Source organism: Pelmatolapia mariae, linkage group LG13 (assembly GCF_036321145.2).
Source record: "Pelmatolapia mariae isolate MD_Pm_ZW linkage group LG13, Pm_UMD_F_2, whole genome shotgun sequence".
NCBI classification, from domain to species: domain Eukaryota; kingdom Metazoa; phylum Chordata; class Actinopteri; order Cichliformes; family Cichlidae; genus Pelmatolapia; species Pelmatolapia mariae.
The window spans coordinates 19,413,659-19,441,044 of NC_086238.1; the positions used below are offsets into that span (position 1 = coordinate 19,413,659).

The following is a 27,386-nucleotide window of genomic DNA, read 5'->3' on the forward strand; positions in this document are numbered from 1 at the left end:
AACCAAAGAACTGCCACTCAGTGGATGTTTTCTCTTTTTGGACCATTCTCTATAAACCCTACAGATTGTTTTGTGGACAAAATCGGTAATTTTAGAAATACTCAGTCAGCGTGCCACATTCAAAGTCACTTAATTTCACCTTTCTTTCACATTCTGATGCTCAGTTTGAAATTTCGCAGGTTGTCTTGATCATGTCTGCATGCCTAAATGTACTGAATTGCTTCCATGTTGTTGGCTGAACGGATGGACCTAAAGAAGTGGCCAGTGAGTGTAGAAAGGATCATGCAGAGAGAGACCCAAAGCACAGTACAGGACAGCAATTTTTGGTTATTTAAATTCATTCTTAACGACTGAGTCATATTTTATTTTCTTCTTGTCATCCTTCAGTCTTACATTTCCACTTTAAAATATCACAGTGACACTTGTTCTTAATTGTAAAATTAAAAAACACACAACAACCATAATATTATGCAAACTTATAGTCATACACAGTTTTCAAATGTATATAGGCTAATATAGTAATTTCTTTTGAGACTTTAAAATAAAATATTAACTACCGATTGCTTGTATTATACATTTAGAGGAGATGGAGGACCACGGAGAAGCCATGTGATTATTTTTTAAATTATTATTAATAATAATATATTTTTAGGAAAACCAAATTATAAAATTTCCTGTTTTTTCCCCAGCAGCTTTATTCATTTTTCACTCTGACAAAGGGCTGGAAACTTGATCTGTCATGCTTAACGTAAAAGGAAATCCACACGCAGACTGTCTAATCGGTTTCCGAATCAATGACAGTGCTCAATATTCTGAACTACTCTAGCCAGCTTGGCGCTTCGTTGCCGTTTTAATCTTAAGTATTTGGCTTTCCGACTGACGCTGTCGTGGTCTAAGGCGTCAGTGGCAGAATTTATTAAATATTTGACAACCTGCCTCTGTGAGGTGCACTCTGCTCTTCTATCGATTGTTTGTGTCTAGTCAAAGATGGCGCCGTAACAGCCCAGGTTTGTTTTTCATGGGTGCAAAGTATGTTTAAGTGCATTAACCGAACGGCCCAGTTTACGAGATATCTTCAGTCAGCAGGCTACGTTTTCTGTCTTAACCGACCTTTTAGGTGAGCTCTTTTAGGTAAGTGTTGTAACTGAAAAATAGGAGAGTTATTTTTACGCCGAGCAGCGAGCTGGCTAAACACCAAACTAATCTTAGCGGCTCGAGCCGGTTTTTTTGACCCAGCTAACCTTACTAGCTAAAGCGAAATGTTAGCTGATCCTTCATTGTGTATTTGTGTCCGGAGCTTCCGTGATCGCTTACAATACACTTTTCAGCTTTGCGGAACCAAGTGTTTGTCAGAGAGTTAGACGAGACATCCCGTTTCTCACATGGTTGCTTGGTAACTTTTCTGAACCTTTTATCCCTCATTAAATAAGCTAGCGCGACTTTCCTTTCTGCGTAATGGATTAATTTATGTCCTCTACTGAGTCACTGTAGCACACTGTAATCCCCGTTGTGCTCAGTACCAGAGAGATGTATTAATGTTTCCACACATCTACGTCGTGGCTGTCTTTTAACTGTCATTGCTGTTTAGCTTACTGTACGTAAGTAGCAATTACACCAAGGCAGTGATAATAGTTGGTTATCTAAACTGTGTTGCTGGTTTCGTTTAATTTTTTGTTGTTCAAAAACAGTGTTCCCGAAAATCATTAAAGATTTCATGTAATATTTCAGTAAAACTGCAGTAAACGAGCCATGTGTTGCTTAACAGCTCTTAGAGTGATGTGTGGAAACTACGTGAGTCATGGCACCTGTTAAAACACAGCTCCCTTTAATCCTTATGGGTGTTTTTTTTTTTCTTTTTCTTTTTTTCAATATTCATTCAGACAGATAATTTCTATATACAGAACTATCTAGAAACACTCTACTTCTTTATGCTTCCAAGGAACCAGACTTTCTTTCATTTATTTATTTATTTTTATTGGTCTTGAGCAGTAGTTCTCCAGGCTTTCTTACATTTTTCTGACACAAGTTTTTATTTGGACTCTGGCAGCTTTTTGAGTCGGTTTTAGCCCTTGTGCATTATCATTTTCACAATAATGTTTTTGATGTTGGTTTTTAAATTTTGTTAAGACACTTAACACTAACCAGGTGATTCCCATAGAGCTATTAGCTGAAAACGTATGACATATGTTAACATCTTGTGCAGTGTATCCTGCAATTTGAGGAAATTGGTTAAAAGCTGTTTTAGGCCTGTCACTTTTATCTGCAACAGATGAACCGTATCTTAAAGTCATGTCTTTAAGGAATAGGGGAAAAAAACATCCTGTCAGTACTTGAAAGATGCATCTGGGACCTTCAGATGATCTATCTGCTCGTCGCTGCACTCTCATTAGAAACGTTCTCAGTGGAAGAATGGATGTCACCATGTTTCACTTCTTAAAGAATGCAAAATTACACAAGAACAGGACTTAAAACCAGTGGAAGAACAAAATATTCTTACACAGTGATGAATCCACATTTGAACATTTCAGTTCAAGTCGTCAGCAGTATATATGGAGGTGGTTGGGAGAGGTCCAACTGTGAGTTTCTACAGTCATCTGTGAAACATGTTGGAGGCTATGTCATGGTTTGGGACTGTGATGTTGGCAATCATGTAAAAACTGATGAATTATTACTAACCTATTTAACAAACTGTGCAGTACTATCTGGAACGTGTCTGATTGGTTCATTTTTAGCATGACAGTGTGTTTAAGAATAAAGGTGGTCATACCAAATATAGACTTCTAAGCTCACTTGCATTTAGAGGCATCTTTAGTCCTAAAATCTCCTTTGGCCATTATGTCACGTTAGATCAAAACATATTAAAATTTTAATTGTAAGTGTCCATTTGATTTTCTTTGCTTGCAGGCTGGTGTCATCCTTGTCAGTCAGAATGACCGACCCGGCTGTGAGGAGGGTGGTTAGTGATGTTATTCGCTCACCTGAGGATAAGCGGGAGTACAGGGGCCTGGAGTTTATCAATGGCCTGAAGGCAGTGCTCATCAGTGACCCGACCACAGACAAATCTTCAGCTGCTTTGGATGTCCACATAGGTAAATAGGTTTTAATTTTCTTTGTCCTGCCAGGTGACCATGATTTTTTTTCATGTTCTATCACACCATTTGGAAAAGCAGAGCAATTTTCCCACATCATAATATAACTGTGCCTTGCTGACCAATATACTTTCATGCATAGAGTTGCCTCATTAGTTGCCAGACGTCTTTTAAGCTTTGCATGGGTATTTCTGATGTCTATTATCTAGTATTTCTGTTTGCAAACTAGATATGACATTATGTACTTATCTGGTTTCTCTATTATAGCTTTTCACAAGCAAATAACATGTAACTGTTGTGACTCACAGCTTAAAGTTCTCACTGACTAAGCATTAGATAGTTGTTTTGAATGTCTGAGGAAGTTATGAAATTCCTGTGACATTCTTTTTATATGTTGAATAAAAATGATAAAGAATTTAGTCATGTACATCTCATTGTATATAAATCTACCTGTACTGGTGCCGTTACAGATCTGTTTTTCTCACCTGGCAAACATTAAAATTCACAACTGTTACATTGATGAAAGAGAAGCAGCACCATTAACTACATTTCTATGGGAATTTCTTTTCAATTTGCAGGTTCTCTGTCTGACCCACCAAACATCTCAGGGCTGGCGCACTTTTGTGAACACATGCTGTTCCTGGGAACAGAGAAGTACCCCAAGGAGAACGAGTACAGCCAGTTCCTCAGTGAGCACGCAGGCAGCTCCAATGCCTTCACCAGCGGAGAACATACCAACTATTATTTTGATGTTTCCCATGAGCACTTGCAAGGAGCGTTAGATAGGTATGTTGGTGTTCATTTGATGGTATTAATTTTGGCAGAAACATCAAAGTGATACATGATACACATTTAAAAGCTCAGTGGTCTTAAATTTCTAGTGTGTATGTATGTGTGTGTGTGTATATATATATATATATATATATATATATATATATATATATATATATATATATATATATATATATATATATATATATATATATATATATATATATATATATATATATATAACTTTTTTATTTTTATTTTTTTGGTGACATTGGCTCATTGTTCCCTTGTGCCGTTCAAGCCACCTGGACTTCAGTGGTAGGAAAGAACTGTGAGGAGTGATCTGAATTATTGATGATGATTCCTTTGTGGAAAATGAAAGGATCCTATAATTCAGTTAGTCAGCCTAATTTTCCTATTCTTATTAAAAATATATACAGACTAGATATCTGAATATTATGGTTTTTCTTTTAAAATTATAGTTACATAATTAAACCAACATTTCTAGGTTTTTAAGAGGTAAACGGTAAAAGATTATGAGTATTTTGGAGTGTGTATGTTAAGAATACAACATCTATTAAAAGAAGTTCATGGTCCATTTCCTTTGCAATAATGTTGATTTTTTTTTTTTAAGCAGCCTTATGATGTGACAGAACTACAGTGATTACTTTTTACAGTATAATGGTTGCTGTGTACATCTTTAGATGCACACTATGAATTTTAGAGTGTGCTTAGCATTTCCTCATTTGCATGGCAGTTGCTCTGACTTTGTACTCTTGCAAAGCTTTTGTTCATTTTCCAAATGGTCATAACGTATAATCTGTATTTAATATAAACAAGATTGTACACACCAGAAAATGCTGAAAATCTGAAATCTATTAGTATTATCACACACCTCTGTTGTTATTCTACATGCTGAAATGTACTTCTTGATAACAGCAACTTCTGACCTTTGTAGGTTTGCCCAGTTCTTTCTGTGCCCATTGTTTGACGAGAGCTGCAAGGACCGCGAGGTGAACGCTGTGGACTCTGAGCATGAGAAAAACCTGATGAATGATGCCTGGAGGCTGTTTCAGTTGGAAAAGGCCACTGGCAACCCAAAACACCCCTTCAGTAAATTTGGAACAGGTAGAGACTGTTCTTGCCAGACTTCACTTTAAAACTATGTCTTTACATCATTCATTATGACTGCTTAGTGCATCGCATTTCAATTTTCATAGCAGAATATTTTGTCTGGAGAGCAAAACTGCCCTGCACAAAATATTTAAGCAAGAATTCCCTTCATAGGGTCGTTATGATGTGTTTTAGATTTTGTATTAGACTACTAATCTAGACCAGAATCCAGTTGCTTATGTTAACTCTGGCTAATATTTGATTAAATGAGGTTTACATTCATGCAGCCTACTTATTATAAGAGATGGCTGTTTTAGCCCAGAAATACTTCTTAATGGCTTTGGTTTTTTATTTTAAACATGAACTAATTTTAGTTTGTTTTTTGAGAAAGCAGTTTAGGAGTTTTCTGATAGTCATTCCAGATCAGAGTGACGTATACTCAGAGCAGCTCTGAGCTCAAAATAGCCACCTGATGGCAGTCTTGAATTATACCGTCTGTATTCACATTAAGAACAGGAGAGGATCAGACGTATCTGAAAGCAGTGCACTCAGCAGACTAACATAGCTTCTCCTGACTGCTGCTTTGATGGTGTCTCTTTTAAAAAAACAAAAAACCCCACTTAATTTGCCTTAGAAGTGCTTCATGTAGACTGTAGCACTTGTTTTAGGGGGTTGATTTTATAATATAGAAATTGGTTATGGAATGCAATTTCACTGAATTTCACTACGGGAGTGTGTTGCCTCTTCTTAATTACATTAATATGTACATTGCTGATCTTTTTTTTTTTTCTTCTTCTTCTTATAGGAAATAAATTGACACTAGAGACCAGACCATCTAAAGAGGGGGTTGATGTCCGTCAGGAGCTTCTGAAATTCCACTCTACATATTACTCTTCTAACCTCATGGGACTGTGTGTGTTAGGAAGAGGTAAGATGACATTGCTCACGCATGTGCTGTTTAAATGTTGCAAAATAATCATCTGACCTGAACAATGTGCAAGTCATGCATGAATGTCGTCTGAATTCTAGTATTTCACATTTCATTGTAGAGCAAAACGATGTGTTTTTCTCAAATCAGCTGTGATAATGTGACATGGTGTCACTGCCAAAAACGAGAGACTTTCAAGATAACTTATCTGTCTCGTTCCATCGAATAACGTGAAAGTGATGAGAGACTTGAGTTACTGGCTTTTAGGGACATTAAACCTGTAGTCGAACATTTTTGACTTAGTGGTACCATGGACAAGTGCTGCTGCCATGCCTTAAAAAAAAAAAAAAAAAGAGCTAATTTTGTATAAAGTAAGCTATATTAATGCATTTTCATTTATTAATAGATTTATGTAAGTAATCTAAAGTTGCAAAATAACTTGAAATTAAAGCTTTAAAATGAATAAATGAATGCTGGACTTGTAGACTCACCACCCTTCCAGTCCATACAGGACACATGACCCTGCATACCACAGTTCACCCACGCATGTAGTTAGTAATTAGAAGTAAAGATGTGTTATAAGTCATGTGGGTGTGGTGTCATACAGATTTTTTTTTTTCTTTTCTTGTCCTAAGCTGTATTAATCAGTGAGCGTTCTTAATATTTAAGACTTCAGACTTAAACACTACTAAAATGTATTACCTATCCAAACTAATACATTTTAGTAAGCTGAACTATTACTTCAAATACTCTTAGACAAAGAACATGTAGATTTAAAAAAAAAAAAAAACCCCAAAAAAACCAAAAAAAAAATACAAATTTTAAGTGCCAAATGTTCAGCAATGTACTTTTAACTTAAAACTTAACAGTGTCTAATTTCAAACCAGGATACACACAGTTCTTTGTGCCATTTGTTTTCCATTCCATTATAGGCCTTTAAGAATGGCCTATAATCTGCTTTAGTGTTAAAATACAGACTGCAAGCAAGGTTTACTTGAGCCAGTTTGTTTGACAGCTAAAAGTTACAGGCTTGAAATGCTAATAGCTAGCCAATTAACTGTTTTTGGGTTTTGTTTTATTTTTTTTAAGGGGGGGAACTTTATTGTAAATTCAGTATCTGTGATTTTTATTTTTTTTAAACCCTTTTTTGGCAGAATCACTGGATGAGTTGACGGCCATGGTGGTTAAATTATTTGGAGAAGTGGAAAACAAAAACGTGCCTGTTCCAGAATTTCCTGAACACCCCTTCCAGGAGCAACACCTTAAAGTGAGCTGCTTACTTTTCACTCCTTTACATTTTTACTGCATTGCAAAATGTCTGTAAACATTTTTTCCCCTGTTACTGTGGGAATCACATATTCTTCTGTTTACTACAGTCATTGAAGTGTCAGATGAAAGAGCCCTTAGTAACACATTTCTGGTTGGTGGTGTTCTTCTTTTTTCCTGTTACAGCAATTCTACAAAGTGGTTCCCATCAAAGACATTAGAAATCTTTATGTGACTTTCCCCATCCCAGACCTACAGAAGTACTACAAATCAAACCCAGGACATTATCTGGGACATCTGATTGGTCACGAAGGACCCGGAAGTTTGTTATCTGAGCTGAAATCTAAAGGTAGCAGACTGCAAGCTGGTGTCAAATATTATTAGAGCAAGTGATACACTTAGTAAAACCATATCCTAAAATATATGATTTTCTCCACGGTTACTTAATTATGTGTTTTTTTGACATAACCAAAAAAGTTTCATCATTGAACCATAAAATGTAACACCAGGAGACCTGTGTTCGTCTAATTTAGTGATTGGAATAACATTCACAGTAACAGTTTTCTTTTATCATAAAAATGAAAGAAACACCTTACTAAATTTTCACAATAATTACTTTCTAAGGCTGGGTGAACACACTTGTTGGAGGTCAGAAAGAGGGAGCCAGAGGATTCATGTTCTTCATCATCAATGTGGACTTGACTGAGGAAGGCCTCTGTAAGTCATGCATCTCACTACTTTACATGAATTGTACCTAGTTTGTGTGTTTTGCATGTGATTATGATCAATCCCAGTATGTGTAGGGAAAAGAAATGTAAATATTAAATCTTGGGGCATGATCTGTGTGTCACTGCAGTGCACGTTGAGGACATAATCTTCCACATGTTCCAGTACATCCAGAAACTACGTACTGAAGGGCCTCAAGAGTGGGTGTTTGAGGAGTGCAAGGTGATTTATGTTGTTAGTTCAGTGATACTTTCTAAGAGTCAGTATAAATGGATTTCCTGTTCCTCACTGTAAAAGCTAGTTTTAAAAAAGAAATTAGAATAGCATATGGATTCCATTATGTGCATCACAGTTAATAGATCTGGATCAATAAGCTAAATGAATGTAGTCATTGTACGTTTGGTGATTTCAGCTGTTACACCTTCAACCTTTTTGTCTCTCTCTATAGGATTTAAACAATGTTGCCTTCAGGTTCAAAGACAAGGAGCGTCCCCGTGGCTACACTTCCAAAATTGCAGGTTTACTACATGTAGGTCCCTCTTTTATCTGCAGTCATTGTTTCCAGGCAGCCTTGTCAGAATCAGGCTAGTTTTTATTTGTATCAAAATGCACACTATGTGATTGTTGCAGCAGGTGGAGTAAGGTACCAAATGTTTAATTTACTTTTGGGTTCTGGGGACAGCAGTCTAAGGAGGGAACCCAAGACTTATCTCACATTAGCCAGTTTTTCCTGCTAATCCAGGGAGATAAAGAGTCCTTCTCTTGTCAGACAGGAGATCTCCAGTGAGTCTTGGGTAAGGGCATGCGGTCAAATGCATGCAAAATACCCACCCCTGCCGCTGTTTCTCACCTAGTGCAGCTCCAAAGTGGAACAGAGTCCAGCCCTTCCCCAGGAGCTTTGTTCCAGAGCCCAAGCTATGTGTTGAGGCGAGCCCACTATATCCAGTTCATGTACCACAAGCAAGTACATGGAAGCCGGGGATTGTGTTCAACAAGGCACTGAACCCCTACATCCCTTTTAGACCCATGTAGGCTTCTTTGGGCAAAGGCCAGCTGGATCCCATGGGCTAAAGCACATGGCTCCAAAGTGGGGCCTCGGTCCTTTATTTTATTTATTTTATTTTTAATACAAGGGGTTGCTTTTGCATATTTAAGATGGAATACATGCACATCTCCATACATTTGAGAGCTTGCAGTCATTGTAAGATATTATGTAACAACTTTGTATATCTACTGTGCTACCAAAAACACAGTGAGGTTTTAATAGTAAATGAGATTCATCGTCGGTCCTTTTAAGTAGAAGTTTAGAATTTACTTTATGGAGGCCTTTTACACATTTGTGTTTTCAAGCAGTACAATGCCAACAGCTTTCTTTGTGTGTCGTAGTACTACCCTCTCGAAGAAGTTCTAGCAGCAGAGTACCTCTTGGAAGACTTCAGGCCAGATCTGATCGAGATGGTGCTGGATAAGCTCAGACCAGAACACGTCAGGTCAGTGTGACTTTGCAATGTGTAGTGAGGCTCACTTTACCTTTTCTGTTACCAAGTAATAAACTGCACAAAACTAGAAGTAGATTGAGGCAATAACAACAGTTTTAAAAGAAGACTGTGAGTTTTGTGTTTATCAAGCGAAAAATAACCTGCTGATTAGATCATTTCTGCAGCAGTGAACTTGTTGGGCAAATTTCTGTTTGCTTCTTTTACTTTAATCTGAGTGTATAACCTCTCAGAGGAAGATGTGGGCACATGGTGTGATAAACTTTAAGCTAAACTTTACAGCTGCAGTCCCACTTGGATAACTGGACTGAAATAAAAGTGGGCCTGGTGTAGCTTTAATTCATTTTCTGGGTTGCAGCTGCTGTGCCAAGCAAAGTCCAGACTTGTAACCGGCCCATTCCTTAATGCGTATTAAGGAGACGACAGCATGCAGTCATTGGCTGACCCTGACAGTTTGCATGCCAGTCTCTTCCTTTACTGAAGTGGCCATTTAACTCTGGGCTTTTGCCAAAACTGCTTTAAATTCATGAACGAATGCTTCCTTATTTATCCATCTCATTCCAGCTGCAAGAGAACTTACAGAGAAACACCATTTCCTTTTACACTGAGTCCTTCAACTTTGTTTAACTAAAACATACTGATGGGATAAATGTTCAAACTTAGGTGAAACCCGCACTCTGATGGTCTGACAGCTCCAGCCAAACGATGTGTCAATGGCTGTGCACCACCTGAAACATGATCGAAATGGAAAAGCACTCACATCTTGTGCAGCAAACAGGCACTAAGTACTCTGTGCACAGAGGGCTTTCTGTATAGATCTATAATGTGACCTGTTGTCTTCTTACTTTTCCAGAGTTGCAGTGGTGTCAAAATCATTTGAAGGACAAACAGACATGACAGAAGAGTGGTACGGCACGCAGTACAAACAGGAGGCCATCTCTGAGGAGACCATCAAGGTGAATGATTGTGTCCAGTTTTTCTGCTGTGTAATCAGCATATAACCGCTACATCAGTTATATAAGGCTCTGGCGCCCGTTCTTCGTACCTCGCTTACTACATCCAAGATCAAATGACACATCCAAGATCAAATCATCGCGCCAACTTTGAGCTCGCTAATCCGGTTCTCCGAACACACCTGTTGTTGACGATTAGTATAGCTGGATGAAGTAATGTGAGATCACTGGGTGGCTTAAAAGGGGCTACGCATCGATAGTAGAAACATTGATCGGCAACCCTGTGATTGGTCGGCGAAGATGTCGAAGGAGCGCGCTCAGTATTTTACGGCAGCAGCGCAAGAACTCTTGATTGAGGGATTTCAGGAGTTTCGGAGTTTAATTAAAACGCAAGGGAACACTGCAAAGGCTGCAAAAGCAAGGAGAGAGGGCTGGCAGAAAGTTGCTGACAAATTAAACTCGTAAGTAATTTATTATATTACATTATATCCTCTTTCACATTAGAGCCACAACAGGACCCACTAGAACATGGGAACAAGTAAAAGTGAAATATAAGAATATTCTACAGAATGGTAATATTTATCACGTATATTGCTTTTAGTCTCTTGAAAAGAGACCCTGAAATAATCTGTTTGTTTGTAAATAATACCCTCACGGGAAAATCGATATCTCTCTATGAGCACACTGTCGCGCTGAGCTAAAGGATCCTGTCTATCCCGCAATATACGCTGAATTCTGAAAACTCTCCTTATCAATCTTGCACCTTCCGCAATGGGTTGCTCGCGTACAAACGGACAGGACATGGCTGCGACAGACTTCCCAAATCCACCTTCGCTTTTATAGCCGTGGTCTCTCATCTTGATTACACGAAGTAATTTACTATTACTACTCTAAAATATGAATTACATCTGAAATAATCAAATACATGGAATAGAATGATTAATAGTACATTTCCTTTTTTTAGGAAATGACCTGTATGTATCTGTATGACATCAATAAAAGAATCAAATACTGCATTATCTTTAGTTACATTGATAATATTTATTTATGGAAAAACAGTGGAGAAATATCGCTGTTGCTTTCATATAACTGCAGCGGACATACCTGAGTGGCCGCGATCTAATCCTGTTTACATAAAGTAAACCTGCTCCCGAGCAGGTTTACGCTTACGGATCTGTTGCTATGACAGCAAGTCCCAGATGAGCTTCGGAGAACCGAACGATCCAAGATCACGCGAAATCGTCAACATTCAAATCCGGCTAACTTACTTAGCGAGGTACGAAGAACGGGCCCCTGCTTGCTGATTGTTTATCTTTTTTTGTTGTAGAAATGGGCAAATGCAGACCTCAACGGCAAATTCAAATTGCCAATGAAAAATGAGTTCATCCCTACCAACTTCGAGATCTACCCTCTTGAGAAAGACTCTCCGTCAGTTCCCACTTTAATCAAGGCAAGTGTTTTCTCTGCACAGCTCCATCATCAAAGTGTTGTCACTTTTCATTGTCTGACTGCACTGGACGGTCCCTGCTTACCTGCTTCTTCTTGGAAATGTGGTATTGTGATTTAGACATCAAGCATTAGTTGTGTTATTGTTATGTCAGGATCAGAGGAACTAAGCAGCTAATTAAAGCTTACATTTTCCATCTCTGTAGGAACAACTGAATAAAAGTTAGTATGGCCTTTGTTGTTTGTTGCTAAGAGACCTATCAAAGTAACACTGTTAGATTTCTGTGATTAAAGGAGCGTCGTCTGCTTGTACAGTTTACCTCCTGCTTGCATTTCAATGCTTTACTTTGTTAAGACTTTCCATGAATATGAAATTAAGTTTGGTGTTCATTTCTTCCAGGACACTGCTATGAGCAAGGTGTGGTTCAAGCAGGATGACAAATTCTTCCTCCCCAAGGCTTGCCTGAACTTTGAGTTCTTCAGGTGAGTAGTAAATACAGAGGATTTGTTCTGCAGCTGGAGCGTGGACACAAATTCTTACCAAGTAAATTGTGTCTCTTAAGATTACCTCAATAATGAGAAATAGTAAATGTACTGCTGCTACAACAGTGCATAATAAGTTTTAAAGTAATCAGATAACATAGTGCAAAAATAAATATCAAAATATTCATTTATTAGTGTCATCAGGTTTCCCAATATGATAAGGAGACACACATTTTCTCCGAAGTTGTGTCAGATGTAAAATTGCCAAAGTTACCTACTTTGGTGACCCCTTGTGACAAGGGAGCAGCTAAAAGTAGCTTTTACTACTGTACCGCAGAGTAGATCTCATATTGGTTACACTTAAAATGCAGATCTTCTGGAAAATAAGTCCAGGTTTGACTGTGGATGGTCACAGGTCAGTATGTTAAAAGCAACAAAGTTAAATGAGTGCCATGTGTAACTCCACACAAATGGACACACCATTCTACTGGTTGTCTTCTTTATTCAAGGTAGGTGGCTGTTCCCTTGTTCAGTGTTGATTTAATTTAGTAGGATTAAATGCTTCTGGAATTAGCTACAGTGTAATATAGGATCGTTTGGATTAACTTGGATCAGCTTCTTGACAAACACTGCCAAACCCTTCTAGGTGGGACTGCAATTAGACAGTATTAGTCTGTAAGTAATTCCACTGTTACACTTCTGATAGCTACAATTAATTATATGTTCATAAATTGTGAAACATGCTACACAGCAGTTGCAGTTTGCATCAGCTCGTGCAGCTTTATTTGTATGCTTTGTGTGACATTTTCTCTACAGCCCGTTTGCGTACGTGGACCCATTGCATTGTAACATGGCATATTTATACCTGGAGCTCCTCAAGGACTCCCTCAACGAGTATGCATATGCAGCCGAGCTAGCTGGCTTGAACTATGACCTCCAAAATACCGTCTATGGGATGTATGTAAGTATTCACAATCCCTCCCCATCTCCGACCTCATGCCGCCTTCCCTTTATTATCCTCAAACTGGGCTACAGTGGCTCAGGCAGGCCTGGGTCAATAGCTGACGTTAACCTTCCAATCTGACCGCGTCTGTGGCCAGACTGAAAGTTAAAATAACAGGAAACTGCCGTATATTAAAAGTTAATTGTTTGTTATTGTTTGACATGCTTGATCATTTGAGACGGTTTTGTAGAGATTTTGAACCTGCGTGTGTTTTACATCACCTTCTAACCTGTACCCAGCTGGCATAGTATCTGTTTTATTTACAACTCCCTCTTTTATCACTGCTCATCAACCTCCTGATAAAACACCATGCCTACCTGTGAGGGCTTTTATTCTCTCCATATTAAATCATCTTTTAGGTGTGCTGGGGTTAAACACACACCTGTAATTAAGGCATCAGGTTTGAAAGTCAGCCACTATTCTTGCATAAAAAAAAAGTTTTTGTCAGTCAGTGCAGAACAGAAAGCCGGTCATGTGGCTGCATATACATACTCTTCATTATCATTCTTCTCATATGTGTTTTTATGTAGTGTTGGGCAACACTTGATTCCCAACAAACATATTTATTTGTTTCATTTCTTTCTTTTTTTCCTTCCATTAGTCGCTACCTTTACGCAGACCCCCTGCACTGCAACATGACCTACTTGTTGCTCAGGTTACTGAAGGATGATTTAAAAGAGTATACATATGCAGCCCGCCTGGCTGGGCTGGTGTATGGTGTAGCCTCAGGGATGAATGCCATCCTCGTAAGTAAGCCGTTTGAAGTCTGGAGGGAAGATGGGGTGCCAGTGAAGGCTGCACTTTGAGGCTTTAACAGAGTGAAAATAACTTGGCAGTTGTGGTTTCTACACTCTTGATTGTGTGAAATCCTGCTTGTTCAGTCTGATATGCATTTGCCTGCAAATAACAAAACTGGGAGTGACATCACTCCTTTGTTCTGAGGTATGTGGAACGCGGCATTAAATTTAAAGATCTGTGCAGGTTTATCTAGGAGGTTTAACATCATTAGGAGTGTATCACAAAATCAGGTGTTTTTCTGTTTCCTTGATTTATGAATGAGCAATTTGCTCGTGTGCGTATGTGTGAGATTTAATGTTGTACATCAAAGTAATGGCCTGAATCAATCTGGTTTGCTGTGGTGTTGTCTCTCCACTGTTCTTTAAAACCTGCTGACTTCTAACAACTCTTCAGCTGTCATAATGACCAACTAACCTGCATTCATTAGCTCCCTTCTCACCTGTGAATTCATGACTGTGGTGTGTCCTTACAGAGGGCTGTGTAGCTGTGTGATGGGCTGCAAGTAATTGATCTGAGTCAGCAGTATTAGTGTGGATGCTGGCCGTTTGTCAAGGTTAACGATGTTTGGAGAGATTACTTTTAACAGGTGTCACTGCAGGGGCTTGGCCACAAGGTGAGGCGAGCTGTGGGATGAAAGTGACAGCGAAGCCCTGGGAGGTTATGCTGAATCATGAAGGGCCATTAGGTGTGCGTAATGCAGAAAAATTAGTTTATGCCCAAGCACGTGCAGTGAACTCAGGCAGAACATTGGCATTCTTTTTGCTTTTGAGTCTCTAGAGATTCAGATTATTGTTCACCATGAGGAGTCGGTCTAATCTGGAAAGATTTTCTTCACAATAGTTTGGCCAGCCCACGATTGAATTAAATGGAGACCACATTCATGTATTCATGGTAGCAAATGAATGCAAAACCTTCAATAACAACAAATGTTAACTGTTATGCTAAAAAGCTTATCCTGTATCCTTTTGTTTGTTGATGATGTGCCGCCTGTCTCCTGTCACTGTGTGCTGCAGCTGTCTGTTAAAGGCTACAGTGACAAACAGCACATCCTGCTGAAGAAGATCATCGAGAAGATGGCCACTTTTGAGATAGACGAGAAGCGCTTTGACATCATCAAGGAAGCTGTAAGTTCAGACTCACTGAATCAGTAATAGTTTAGCTTCCAGTCTCAGTTTTAATGGTGATCTGATTCTGCCTTCTTTCTTTCTGCAGTACATGAGGTCTTTGAATAACTTCAGAGCTGAGCAGCCTCACCAGCATGCTATGTACTACCTCCGTCTTCTAATGACCGAGGTCGCTTGGACCAAAGATGAGCTCAGAGAGGCTCTAGATGGTGAGACTCTTAATGTTTCTCTTCTGTCTCAGCAGGTATGCTTACTAGCTGCTTTTTCATCTGTGGACCAAACAGAGTTAATTGAAACACAGAATACAGAGCATTTCTTACATTTAAAAAAAACAACTTATTTTTTGGAGTGGTAGAAAACCAAGCATGTGTGGAACTTCCACAGGCATTTTCCACACTCACTGAAAGGTCAGTTCAGGTGCCAGGGTGGTGCAGTAGTTGGCGCTACCCCCTCGCAGGGAGAAGGTTCCTGGGAAGAAGGTTCCAATTCCTTTCTGTGTGGAGTTAGCATGTTTTCCCTGTGCTCCCTGACTTCTTCCCACAGTCCAAAGACATGCATTTTTGGTAAAGTGGTGACTCTAAATTGGCCATGATTGTGAAGTAAATGAAGTACTTGAAGCGTGTGGACTAAACCCAGTAAAGCAATCAAATTGACCTGCAGCCTAAAACAAAATTTGTAGATTGCAGATAAAATTTGTTTATTTTTGTATATTTCGGTAGCTATTTATCAAAATTCAGGATAAAAAGATGACATGCATTGTATTTTTACTGTAGTCAAATCTCAGAACGGGTCAAATTTAACCCAGACACTGTAAAGGTTAAATAACATAGTTTTACATTTTTCACTGCAGCTATCACTGAAGTTTTCAGGTTTCTGCATACAGTAGAGGCCTCTCCTCTCACCTTGGGTCTTTTCTTCTTTTCAGTTTTTCTCCTTAAATTCTCGTTTAAATGCTGAAGCTGTCCTCTAGCAGTTGCTTCCCTAGCAGTGCACAGTGCCAGTCTGGAGCCTGCGGGTAGCTTGTTATATTTTTAACCACGGAGCTTACTCAGAGTATCCTCAGATTCACACGAGACTCAATTAACCTGCTGGGTAGGGACCTGGAGCTCAGTCACCTGGGCCTCCAATTAGCACAGCTCGTTTTTGTTATCAGTCCCTTTAGCCCGCTGTCCTCCTCTGTCTGTGGTCTCTGAGACGCTGAGTGTCATGACTTAAATTTAAACTTTTATGCACATCTAACTCAATCTTTAGGTATTATTTTTACTACTGCAGTATGACGTGCTGCTTTGTTCATGGCAGGAAGACTGCCCGATGAAATTGCCACACTCAACAGTTATTCTTTGAATCAGTCTGTTACCAGCCTTGGAAAATTACTCTTTGATTGATTGCTTTTGCCTGTGATCTGTATTACAGATGTAACTCTCCCACGCCTTAAGGCCTTCATACCTCAGCTGTTGTCACGGTTACATATTGAAGCCCTTCTTCATGGCAACATCACCAAGGAGGTTTGTTTGGAGTCACTACTTATTACTACTTATTTATCCATATCTCAGAGATTTATTGTCTCATAAGATCCTGTGAACCAGCTGCACTTCAACCTGCTCGACGGAGAATAACACTCATAAAATGAAGGAATGATCCCTTTTGTGATCATCAAATTCTAATAATGACCAGCTTCTCTAACAGCAGAAGATGAACTAACTGAGGGGTTTATGTGAGAAGGTTTGTAGTCTGAGGTTTTATGATAGTTGGGAATCCAGGTAGTAAAGAAGCCATATAGACAGGCTGGGGGAAAAAAATAAAATAAAATATATATATATATATTTATTTTTATTAGGGGTGCAACAATACTTGTATCGATATTGAACCGTTCGATACAGTGCTTTCGGTTCGGTATGCATATGTATGAACAATACAAAATTTTTTATTTATTTTATCAACTTTTCTTCTGACGGTGCTGTCTGTGTTGAGCGCTCAGTGGATCTGCGTTCGACTACTCCGCCCGCCTAGGCTGCACTGTGAGTGCATATCCACTGAGCGCAGCGCAAGCTAGCAAGACAGAAGCTAAGCTCGTTGCAACATGGCAACTGCCTCAACGCTACCCGAAACTGAACCTCCCCCACCCTCATTCAGATCTGGCGTTTGGTCTTCATGTGAAGCATGACCCTGATGGTAAGCGTGTCATGGACAAAAGTAAAACAGTATGTCGGATGTGCTACGCAATGCTCAATTGGTGGGAACTAGTGCTTTAGCACAGTTAGCTTGTTAACGTGTTGACGCAGTCCAGCCCCACGCACGGGGCGATCCGCGGCAGCTCGTTAACGGAGATTTGCCGTGTTGTGGCGTTAACGTCATTTCAACGAGATTAACGCTGACAGCACTAGTGGGAATACAACGAATATGACTGCACATTTACTCCGACATCATCCTAGTGCAAAGACAAGTGGAAGCAGACAAAAACAACAAGCACGCATGCTACAAACTTTACCCGAGTCATTTAGACAGCCGTTAGCACATGATTCTCCTTATGGGGACCTGATATGTTTAATATGCTGCTGAGAATATAGCCCAGAAGAAGCGTATAGTATAGCTTTTATTTTGGAAAGAGCCATTTCTCTGTAATAAACTCTTTTTCCAAAGATGAGGGATTTCTCGATCAGATAGATTTATTTTTTATTGCTTTGTTGTTTCAGCAACATTAAATTTAGAAACTGTACTTTTGAGTTAAAATATATATTTATAATTTTAATAAATGACAAATTAAAAAGGAATGAACTTTTTTTTTTATCGAAAAAATATCGAACCGTGACACCAAAGTATCGAACCGAACCGTGAATTTTGTGTGTTGTTGCACCCCTTACATACATAGATATATCTATATCTATAGATATATAGATAGATGTAGATATATATATATATATATATATATATATATATATATATATATATATATAGATAGATAGATAGATAGATAGATAGATAGATAGATAGATAGATATATAGATATAGAGAGAGAGAGATATATATATATATATATAGAGCGATATATATCTCTCTATATAGATAGATAGATAGATAGAGATAGCTATAGCTTGTGTGTTACCATTGTGTAATGCTGGTAATGGGATTATATCAGTTAAGTAATCATTAAGCATTTCACTTGGATACACTAAAGACTGAGGTGGTATGGGTTCTCTTCTATACGTTTGAACTCACATACTTTGCAAGACGGTGTTTTCTGAATCTGAGTCCTTTACTTATGGAAAAGCTAAAACATGTACAGCATACATTGTTCTCATGTAGAAATTGCATAAATCTTTCTTTGTTTAGATCTTAAAAAGCTTTGATTTTTTTTAAAGTGCAACAACCCAGTTTTATTGAATGTATCACAATTAATGTTATAAAATATACAATGTTTAATTTTTTAAGGAAATTAATTAATTTATGGTGGCAAAATGTCTACACTGTATATCAGTGCAATGTCAAGATGCTTACCACGCATATTGAGAGTAACTTCTATCACAGTTGACTATACAGGTGCTCCTAAAAAGAACCTGCTGGTTATTTTGAGTAATGTAGTAAATGTTGGTAGGTACGATAAATGTAAAATTCTTGAATCTCTAGCAGATGTTTTTCTGAGAGTTCAGCTGGTGTTATTCAAGAGTTTGTGGACTGAAATGTTTGAATTTCATTTCCATCTGTCACTCCTCTAGTCTGCTCTTGGCATGATGCAAATGGTGGAGGACACGCTCATTGAGCATGCTCACACAAAGCCTCTCCTCCCGAGCCAGCTGATTCGCTACAGAGAGGTGCAGGTTCCAGACGGTAGGTCCTCTACTCCTCCAAACCACACACACAAACACAGACACACACGCACAGACACACACAGGTTAAGCTCTGTAAATCTTCATCTGCCAGTCATGACTGTCTCCACGGCGACCACGCAGATGGGTTCTTGTCCAATGCTCTCGCCCTCGTCATCAGTGACGCCATCGTGTGTTTGTCGAAAAAAGACCTGATTAAATTCAGCATCCCACATTTACCTCAAAGGAACATAATGGTCACTGAGTGGAAATGGACGTCATTGGCTACAATACATACACACCTTACTGTCAGCAGCTCAGACAATGAACACACACAGGCAAACCTGCACTGCCTTTCAGATCACATTAGGAAAGCTGAATGATGTGAAGGCGAAAAGCAGAGCTGTGAATTATACAGAAAATTATCAACGGTTTCCCTGTGACTTAACAAAATCTACAATGAGAAACTCACATTTTCACACATCACATTTAGGGATGGGTATCGAAACCCGGTTCTTGTTGAGAACCGGTTCCCACTGTTTCAATTCCTTGGAATTGTTTGCCATTTTTGCAAACTATTCCCTTATCGATTCCAGTCGCCCCGAATGACGTCACCACGTTGCGGTGCGTCATTTACCTGGCAGGAAACACGGCGCTTCAGACGCTCAAAAGTTTGGCTATACTTTACGAGAACGGATGGCAACAGGGCAACTTGCAATACTTGCAAAGTAGATATTTCATTTAAGGGAGGAAACACTACGAATATGCAAAAGCATTTGCTCACAAAACACGCGATGACCTTAAATGAATGTCGTGTTTTTAATTCCGCTCCGGACTCGTGAATCTCAACCCAGCAGCAGCGGTAACGTTTGCACGTCCTCTCCCGTTAATGCCGCAGGTAAATAATCAACTAACAGTGCATATTATGTTAGCGCGATCTGCCTTATTACAAAACCTGCCATTACTGTGCGCTGCATTTAGGTGACCATGATGAGAGAGACAGAGTCTGGCTGGCTCAGATGCTGGCAGTTCTCGCTGCAGTCTACCGGTAGCGTCTCCTTTCAGGCCAGGATAGACGAATGTCACCGAGCAGTGACTAAGTTTGTGGTAAAAGGCTTGCACCCATTTGCCACAGCAGATGCCCCCGATTTTCGGTAAGTGAATGTGTTTAATTGTAGGCAGGGACATTACTGGATATTCTTGTGTAATATGCTACAGAATAATTTATGTTATACTTTGTTATCGCTACAGAAGAATATTTATTTTATTGTTTTACATTTACAATTTTTTTTTCCTGGGGACCCTGTGACACCCCATTGAAGAGCCGTAGGCTGTGGATCTCTTAAGATCTCACTGTTGGGTTTGTAAGGCCATGTTACTCCTAAATTTCTATCTTGTTCAAAGAGAAGATATAAAACAAAGTTCTAAGCTAATCGACCTTAGTGTTCTCCTTTTTTTAAAAAAAAGAATCGATAAGAGAATCGATAAAGAATCGAATCGTTAAACAGAATCGAAAATGGAATCGGAATCGTGAAAATCTTATCAATACCCATCCCTAATCACATTAGTACTTTGATTATTCAAAGCATGTGTCCGACAGCAGTGTTGAGCTATTGCTTGCTTCAGTGTGTGTGGAACTTTTGACATGTTGAGAACAATGTGAGCTTGGTGTCCAGAGTGCTCAGTCAGCATGTGCATAAAGACACCTGCATTACCCAGCCTGCACTCATCCTCCATTCAGAGCAGACTTGATTACTGAGGATTTAAACAAACCGGAACTGATGCTGTTGGCATTCAGCGGGCTGTTTTGTGTCTTATTGGAAAGTGTTCTCTGTCCTCTGTCTGAACTTTGCTGGTTTTACTGTACACTACTTATCTATGGCTCAAGCAATGTGCTGAAGTTCAGCTGTAAAACTACAATGAAACAGCTCATGTGCTTTTTGTAGGAATTGCTTGTGCAAGTTTCTAATGCGGCACTGAAAGACCTGATTAAGTGTGCAGGGATGGATTGTATTAAGTTGTACAGCACAGCTGGTGAAATTCATTTCTAAGCTTATCAGAGTTCATGAGTCAGTGGATTTTGGGTTAATGAAAAGGATTGTGCTTTAAATGACTTCAGATGGTTTTGCTCACTCACATGCCAAGTTTAGTTCTTAGCGTATCTCAGTGAGGCCCTGTTGAACCTTCAAAGACCAGGAAGCAAAGCCAGAAGAATTGCAGGTGCTCATATTTTTACATCTAGGCTTTCTGTTTCCTGTTCTGTAGTCTGTTTGATATTGCATATAACTGATTAAGTACAAAAACAAGGTGAGTAGATGGGGTTAAAGATGAAAAATGAATTTAAAAAAAAAAACAAAAAACTAATAAAATACATTGATGTGAAGTGTCATTCTGTTTTCCCCATAAAATGAAATGGTTTTTATCGGCACATGAATGAAGGCGGTCCAGTTATTTTGCTTTGCGGGGATTTTTTGGTGATGTTTGTTTGTGGTCATCTTTTCATAGCGTGTATATGATTTGTCTTCCATGATTACAGCATAAATGTATATTCTTGTGTTCCTCTCAGGTGGCTGGTATGTTTACCAGCAAAGGAATGAGGTACACAACAATTGTGGCATCGAAATCTACTACCAAACAGACATGCAGACCACCCACGACAACATGCTGCTGGAGCTGTTCTGTCAGATCATCTCTGAGCCCTGCTTCAACACACTGAGAACCAAAGAACAGCTGGGTGAGGCTGCAAAACACACATGATAGGGCATGACACAGAACGTGGGTACCTTTTTCCAGACCATTTCAAGTTTATACAGACAGTGTCAGCTTTATCAAGTTTATTATTTATTATTATTATTTATATTATTCATGCATCTAGTTGGTCCATAGTGGAATGGTTTACAAAAACCTTTCTGGAACAGTGTTTACAGCAGTCTGGAGCTCTTACCTACTTCCTCTCTTAATCCCCTAAAAGGCTACATTGTCTTTAGCGGGCCACGGCGGGCTAATGGAGTGCAAGGGCTGCGTTTCATCATCCAGTCAGAGAAGGCGCCCCACTACCTGGAGAGCCGAGTGGAAGCCTTCCTGTGTACTATGGAGAAAGCTGTGGAGGAAATGAGCGAGGAAGCCTTCCAGAAACACATCCAAGCCCTGGCCATCCGCCGCCTGGACAAACCGAAGAAGCTGTCTGCTGAGTGTGCTAAATACTGGGGAGAGATCATCTCTCAGCAGTACAATTTTGATAGAGGTGAGGCCTCCCAGCAGTCCAGTTCACCTCTCTGATAACTCTTAATTATGTTTAGTTTAGTTTGCAGGCCACAAAGACAGCCATCCGCCCAGTTGTGGGAAATGGCTGCCCCTCCCTGGGCCTGGTTCAGCCAGAGGTTTCTTCCTTTAATCATATATAAAAGGATAATTAAAATAGCCTACCTTATTTAATCATGGATTCACTCTTGAGTCCATCTCTTAAGCATTGTAAACTGGAACTATTGTCTTTTTCTTTCTTTTCTATTTATTTATTTTTTTAATTTAATTAATTTACTTCTGTTTTTCCTGCTGTTTTGCAGACAACATTGAAGTGGCGTATCTGAAGACGTTGACAAAAGAAAACGTAATGGAGTTTTACAGAGTAAGTAGTATAGCTTTATGTCTCATGATGCCTCTTCCTTGGAAGACTTTTAACAGCATGAGACATGTCCTTGTGTCTCATGCTGGATTGCTCAGTCTGACATCTGTTTGAGACAAAACTGTTTGTAGCTTCTTTTTTTTTTAGGGTAACTGTAGCAACTCCTAATCATAGTTTAGACACTGGCAGGTTCGTTAAGCAGGATCAATTTGTGCACTAGATGAGGTTCAGTTCATTTACTCAGCTGCTACCTGCAGCTCCCTGGTCAACATACCTGTCAAAGTGGCCACGCCCCTCGCTGTAAGCCTGATGAAGTTTCAAAGGATACATTATGAAAAGACTTCACTGAACTTACAGATGTTCTCAACATGCTTTTTAATGCTGTGAAGTTAGAGGCTTTTAGTATGGGACTCTGTGGGAGTTTGGCCACTCAAAGAACTACAGTTTTTCATCAGCATCTTTATTTTCAAAGGTCACATATCCTCGCCCCCACATTTTGCACTGCTGAAAGAATATACGTCAGACAAAACTCCATTAGTATCTACTCAGGTTGACTCGGCTCGACATGTTTTGAGGGTATTCCATTAGGTGGTAGTACCTGGTACTAGGTACTTTTTTAGTACCTTTTCAACCAGAGTTCATAGCCATCAGAGGTGATCTGAAAATGTGACGTCAATAGACTGCATGTCATCGATTGGGTAGTCAGTGGCATCACTCGATGAGTCACGAGTGTCTCCTGTACGAAAATCATATTTACCATTTCTGAAACCTGGCATAAGAGAAATGGCTACACAGAAACAACACTGTGGTCCCCATGTCTGACAGAAAGCCACAGACCTAGCAGCAGGTATAACATCGCCTCCAGGTCCACCTCTGTTGTAGCGTTCGTGTCACATACGTGACGTCACGGGATGTTCGGTTGCGTTGCTAATAATGACCCCACACACATTAGGTGGTACTCGATTGTAATGGAAAACGAGTCGAGCTGAGTTGCATCAAGCTGATCCGAGAAGGTACTAATGGGGGAAAAAGGACTTTATTCAGCACCACCTACTCTGTTTGTGTGTCCACACATACACAGATCCGCTGCATTCATTCTGCCCTCCTAGCTTTCATCTCATCCAGCCTCCTGCTTCTATTCATAGCTGTGGAGGTGACACTGACACAGGACGCTCACAGCATATCAGCGGCAATAATGACAGCCAGCCGGCTTGTTTCGGGGGGATAAAGAGCCCAAGGACACCTGGCCCCAGAAAGAATTGGCATTATCGGAGCCCTGCAGAAACCATTACAGCCCCCATGCAGAATAAACCTAATGCATTTCTAATGTCATATCAGCTAATCGCACAAGCTGCGTCTTTTCTTTTTCTTTTTTTTTATTATTTAATTTCTGGTTGCCACAGTTGACGCCGTCTGACTGCAGATGAGCCAAATGTTCAGTCTAATATAATCCTCCATCCAGAGTCTCAGATGAAGCCCGACTGTGTAGCTAAATCTCCACAGGGCTGTCACAACTGATCACACACTCAGTGGGGAAACACACACAGCCATCCTGTCTGTGCTGGGTTTCTTTTCTGTGGTAGCAAAGCTCTTTCCCAAAGGTGATGAGTTATTCCATTAATGGAGGGAATAGTTTCTGGTGATGATGTTCCCTGACAACCTCCATGTATCATCCTCACCTGTCTGTCTGTCTATCCAGGAGCGACTGACGGTCGAAGCCCCAAAGAGACACAAAGTGTCGGTGCACGTGCTGTCCAGGGAGATGGACTCCTGTGAGTATCTGTAGACACAGGATGATAACATGGGCTTCATTTAGACACCCACTGAGGTTGCTCACTGACAGTCTGACCTGTCTGTGTGTACATCAGGTCCAGTAGTGGGAGAGTTCCCTGCTCAGAATGATGTCAACCTGGCTCCTGCTCCTTCCCTGCCACAGGTAAGGATCAAAGTTTTTATTTTTATTTGTTAACCTGACAGATTCCCCAAACATTACTATAAATGCACAGCTTAACCTCCTAGGACCTGGCGTCCACATATGTGGACATCACATTTTGTGTTGTCTAGACCAAAATACAAAATTTTGCTCTACAAGGGCCTGATATGCACTTATGAGGACATTATACTACCACTGTTCTATTGAAATATAAAACAAATGTCCTCATATGTGGATCTAATTTTTCTCAGAAACAAAAATTGGGTTAAAAAAAAAATCTGGTAATTCTTTGTTTTTACATCAAGTCCCAATATGTCCAAATAGCAAAGAGAAATTAAAAATGCATGCCATGAAAGAGTTCGGGTCTTAGGAGGTTAAATGTGAAAAGGTGGCAATAACCAGGACATCCCAATACATCTCATCTGTTTCTGTTAACCAATAACTGAAGGGTAGAACTGGCCATGTTCAGTGAAGACATTCAGGCAGCTTCTTTAATGTCCTGGAGGCCTCTTGGCAGCTTCTTTTGATCAGTTTTTCCTTTTCTCCATTTGTTGATGACAGTGTTCATTGTGTTCTGTAGTGTCTAATACTTTGTCAGAGCCTGCTTTTAGGCTCCAAACTTATAACATGTCATTTAGAAAGAGAACAGCATTTGTTTGTTTCTGGACTATTTCTGGAGTTTATGGAGGGGGTCGTTTTTCAGCCTCCCTTTGATCTGATCTTTCTTGCAGCCCACAGTGATTCAGGACATGACGGAGTTCAAGAGGAGTCTGCCTCTGTTCCCCCTGGTCAAACCTCACATCAACTTCATGGCAGCCAAACTGTGAGCGAGGCCGGCAGGTCGACACAGCAGGGAGGCACGGAGGGCGGCCCTGCTCTGTTTCACATCTAACCACTTCACCTCCTCCTGCCACTAGGAAGACCTTCATCTGACGGAGCCTGCATGAGTGTGTGTTTGTTTGCGTGGATGCATGTTGAATGCGGGTGTGTGCACGTGTAGCAGGGAGGAGCCACTCAAAGAGGAAACAAAAGAATCACAAAGTTGTTGACGTAGCTGTGATAATTATAGAGGTAACACCAGAATCACCTCATGTAACGTCTCTAATAGGAGACGTAAGCTCACGCTTCACAGCACTGTGTAGGCTGCTGTAGACGAAAAAGAAGCAAAACGACAAAACAAAAAAAAAAAAAAGCTGAGGGCCAGGACCCTTTAATGAGTTCAAGTGTACTGCAGAAGCTTCACAGTAGGAGGCTTTTTATTTGGATTATTCAGAGACATCCTGCTTTGAGGATGGATTGCGGGTTTATTGTGATGAGCTGTTGAGGTTAAAGACAGTAGCTCCATGAAGGTCTTTGCTTTTATTTGTTTGGACTGGTGTGTTTGTAACTCTCTGAGAGGAACCACAGCTCTCCTGGGGGGAGAAATCCCAGAAGATGCACTCGGGCAAATGAAATCTTTTAAGTCAAATTTCTGAATTTTAACGTGTTTGCCTGTAAACTGCTAAAATATTGGGATCCTATGAGGAGCTGTTTTTAAATTGCTAACCACTAAACCATGCCCGTACATTTCTTCTTTTTTTAATGCATTTCACAGTAGTATGTCACTCAGACATCTCAGGGGTATGTCCATGCTGGTTTTTTTTATTATTATTATTCAATTTTATTAGTAATTACAATAAAAACATTTAGTCTGTCATCTACATTAGTATGTTATTCAATTTACAGTGTGATCGGTTTCTGAAAACTGAAAAGTAACGGCTGTAGAGACATTTTGTTTCTCTGTTAAAGCTTTGGGGAGGTCGTCAGGATCCGTTCACTCTGCGTGAGAGACTTTCTGCAGCTGCTGCCTTTCAGATTAGTTTGTATCCTGGTCTGATTTGAGGCACAATCCTGGAGGATCTATCCTGTCCCCAGCATAATTCTGGGTGAGCATTAGCTCTTAAAGCATAGATGTCAAACAAAGCAGCTCGAACTTTTTCTCTAAAAACAAGAAAACATTTCATATTGATGTCTGAAGGCGAGAGTTTGGTAAAACGCTCCAGTCTGGATCCTTTTACCGAAATATATGCACTTCCCTCACTAAGCAATAAACTCAGTGCCGTGCAGAGGAAACAGCGTGGGCCTAAACCCCAGAGAGGACCCACCTCCAGCCTGATTGCTTTGTTGGCCCTGCATGGTGCAGTGCTAACGTGACCTGCTCTCTTGGTGCTAACCAGTTTCACAGTGTAAAAACTACTGCTGGTGGAGCCACAAATCTTAATTTATGTTTTCCCATTCCCCTAACATATCTGCTCTCAGGTAGAGTTCATGAATAGTCCTGCTTTTTCAAAAGTTTCATAAATATTTCCTGGCATTTTACTGTCTCAATCGGATCCAAACTATTTCATTTTTTTTAATTTCAAACAAGTCCTCATCATTATCAACTTCTACTGCTTTAAAAGGCACTATATTACCTTGTGGTGAAAACCCAAAGAACCAGCAGCAGAAGCATGCCTTAGTCTATTACTTACACAGCATGTAGCTCCACAGCGTCTCGGGAGAGCTGGTGATAAAGCAGTTTTCACACAGCGTTCTAGATGAAACCAATGTTACATATCAGGCTTGGGCGGGCCGTCCACTGTTTGACGTGAAGTACCTAGTGAGTGGTTTTCATTTAGAAAATCAAATTTTTAATTTCTGGATGTATTTAGCAACTCAGAACGACTGTGATTGGCTGGTGGGGGTCATGGGCAGGTGAAGAGTGCTGAGTTTGGTCTTTTTATGTTTCTTGTGTGTTTCTAATTAATAAACAGCTGAATGGAAGCTCGTCTGTCGCACTTTTCCAGTCTCAAC

The 27,386-nt window shown here is 39.9% G+C and overlaps 1 protein-coding gene across 2 annotated transcripts; it reads left to right on the forward strand.

Moving 5' to 3' along the window:
• The first annotated feature begins 991 nt into the window (after window positions 1–991).
• Window positions 992–27,356, forward strand: ide (insulin-degrading enzyme). Of its 2 annotated transcripts, none has more exons than XM_063492137.1 (25): window positions 992–1,117; window positions 2,905–3,089; window positions 3,668–3,875; window positions 4,819–4,988; window positions 5,779–5,901; window positions 7,056–7,168; window positions 7,354–7,516; window positions 7,792–7,884; window positions 8,024–8,115; window positions 8,342–8,422; window positions 9,280–9,383; window positions 10,243–10,345; window positions 11,670–11,792; window positions 12,189–12,271; window positions 13,088–13,232; window positions 15,086–15,196; window positions 15,285–15,405; window positions 16,610–16,701; window positions 18,910–19,021; window positions 21,566–21,733; window positions 21,971–22,243; window positions 22,563–22,624; window positions 24,321–24,393; window positions 24,490–24,557; window positions 25,286–27,356. In XM_063492137.1, the coding sequence occupies exons 1-25, from the start codon at window positions 1,032–1,034 to the stop codon at window positions 25,379–25,381; spliced, it is 3,048 nt and encodes a 1,015-aa protein (XP_063348207.1). In that variant the 5' UTR covers window positions 992–1,031; the 3' UTR covers window positions 25,382–27,356. The 2 variants fall into 2 exon arrangements, with proteins under 2 accessions (XP_063348207.1, XP_063348208.1); XM_063492138.1 differs by having other exon boundaries at window positions 1,004–1,131.
• Window positions 27,357–27,386: the final 30 nt, after the last annotated feature.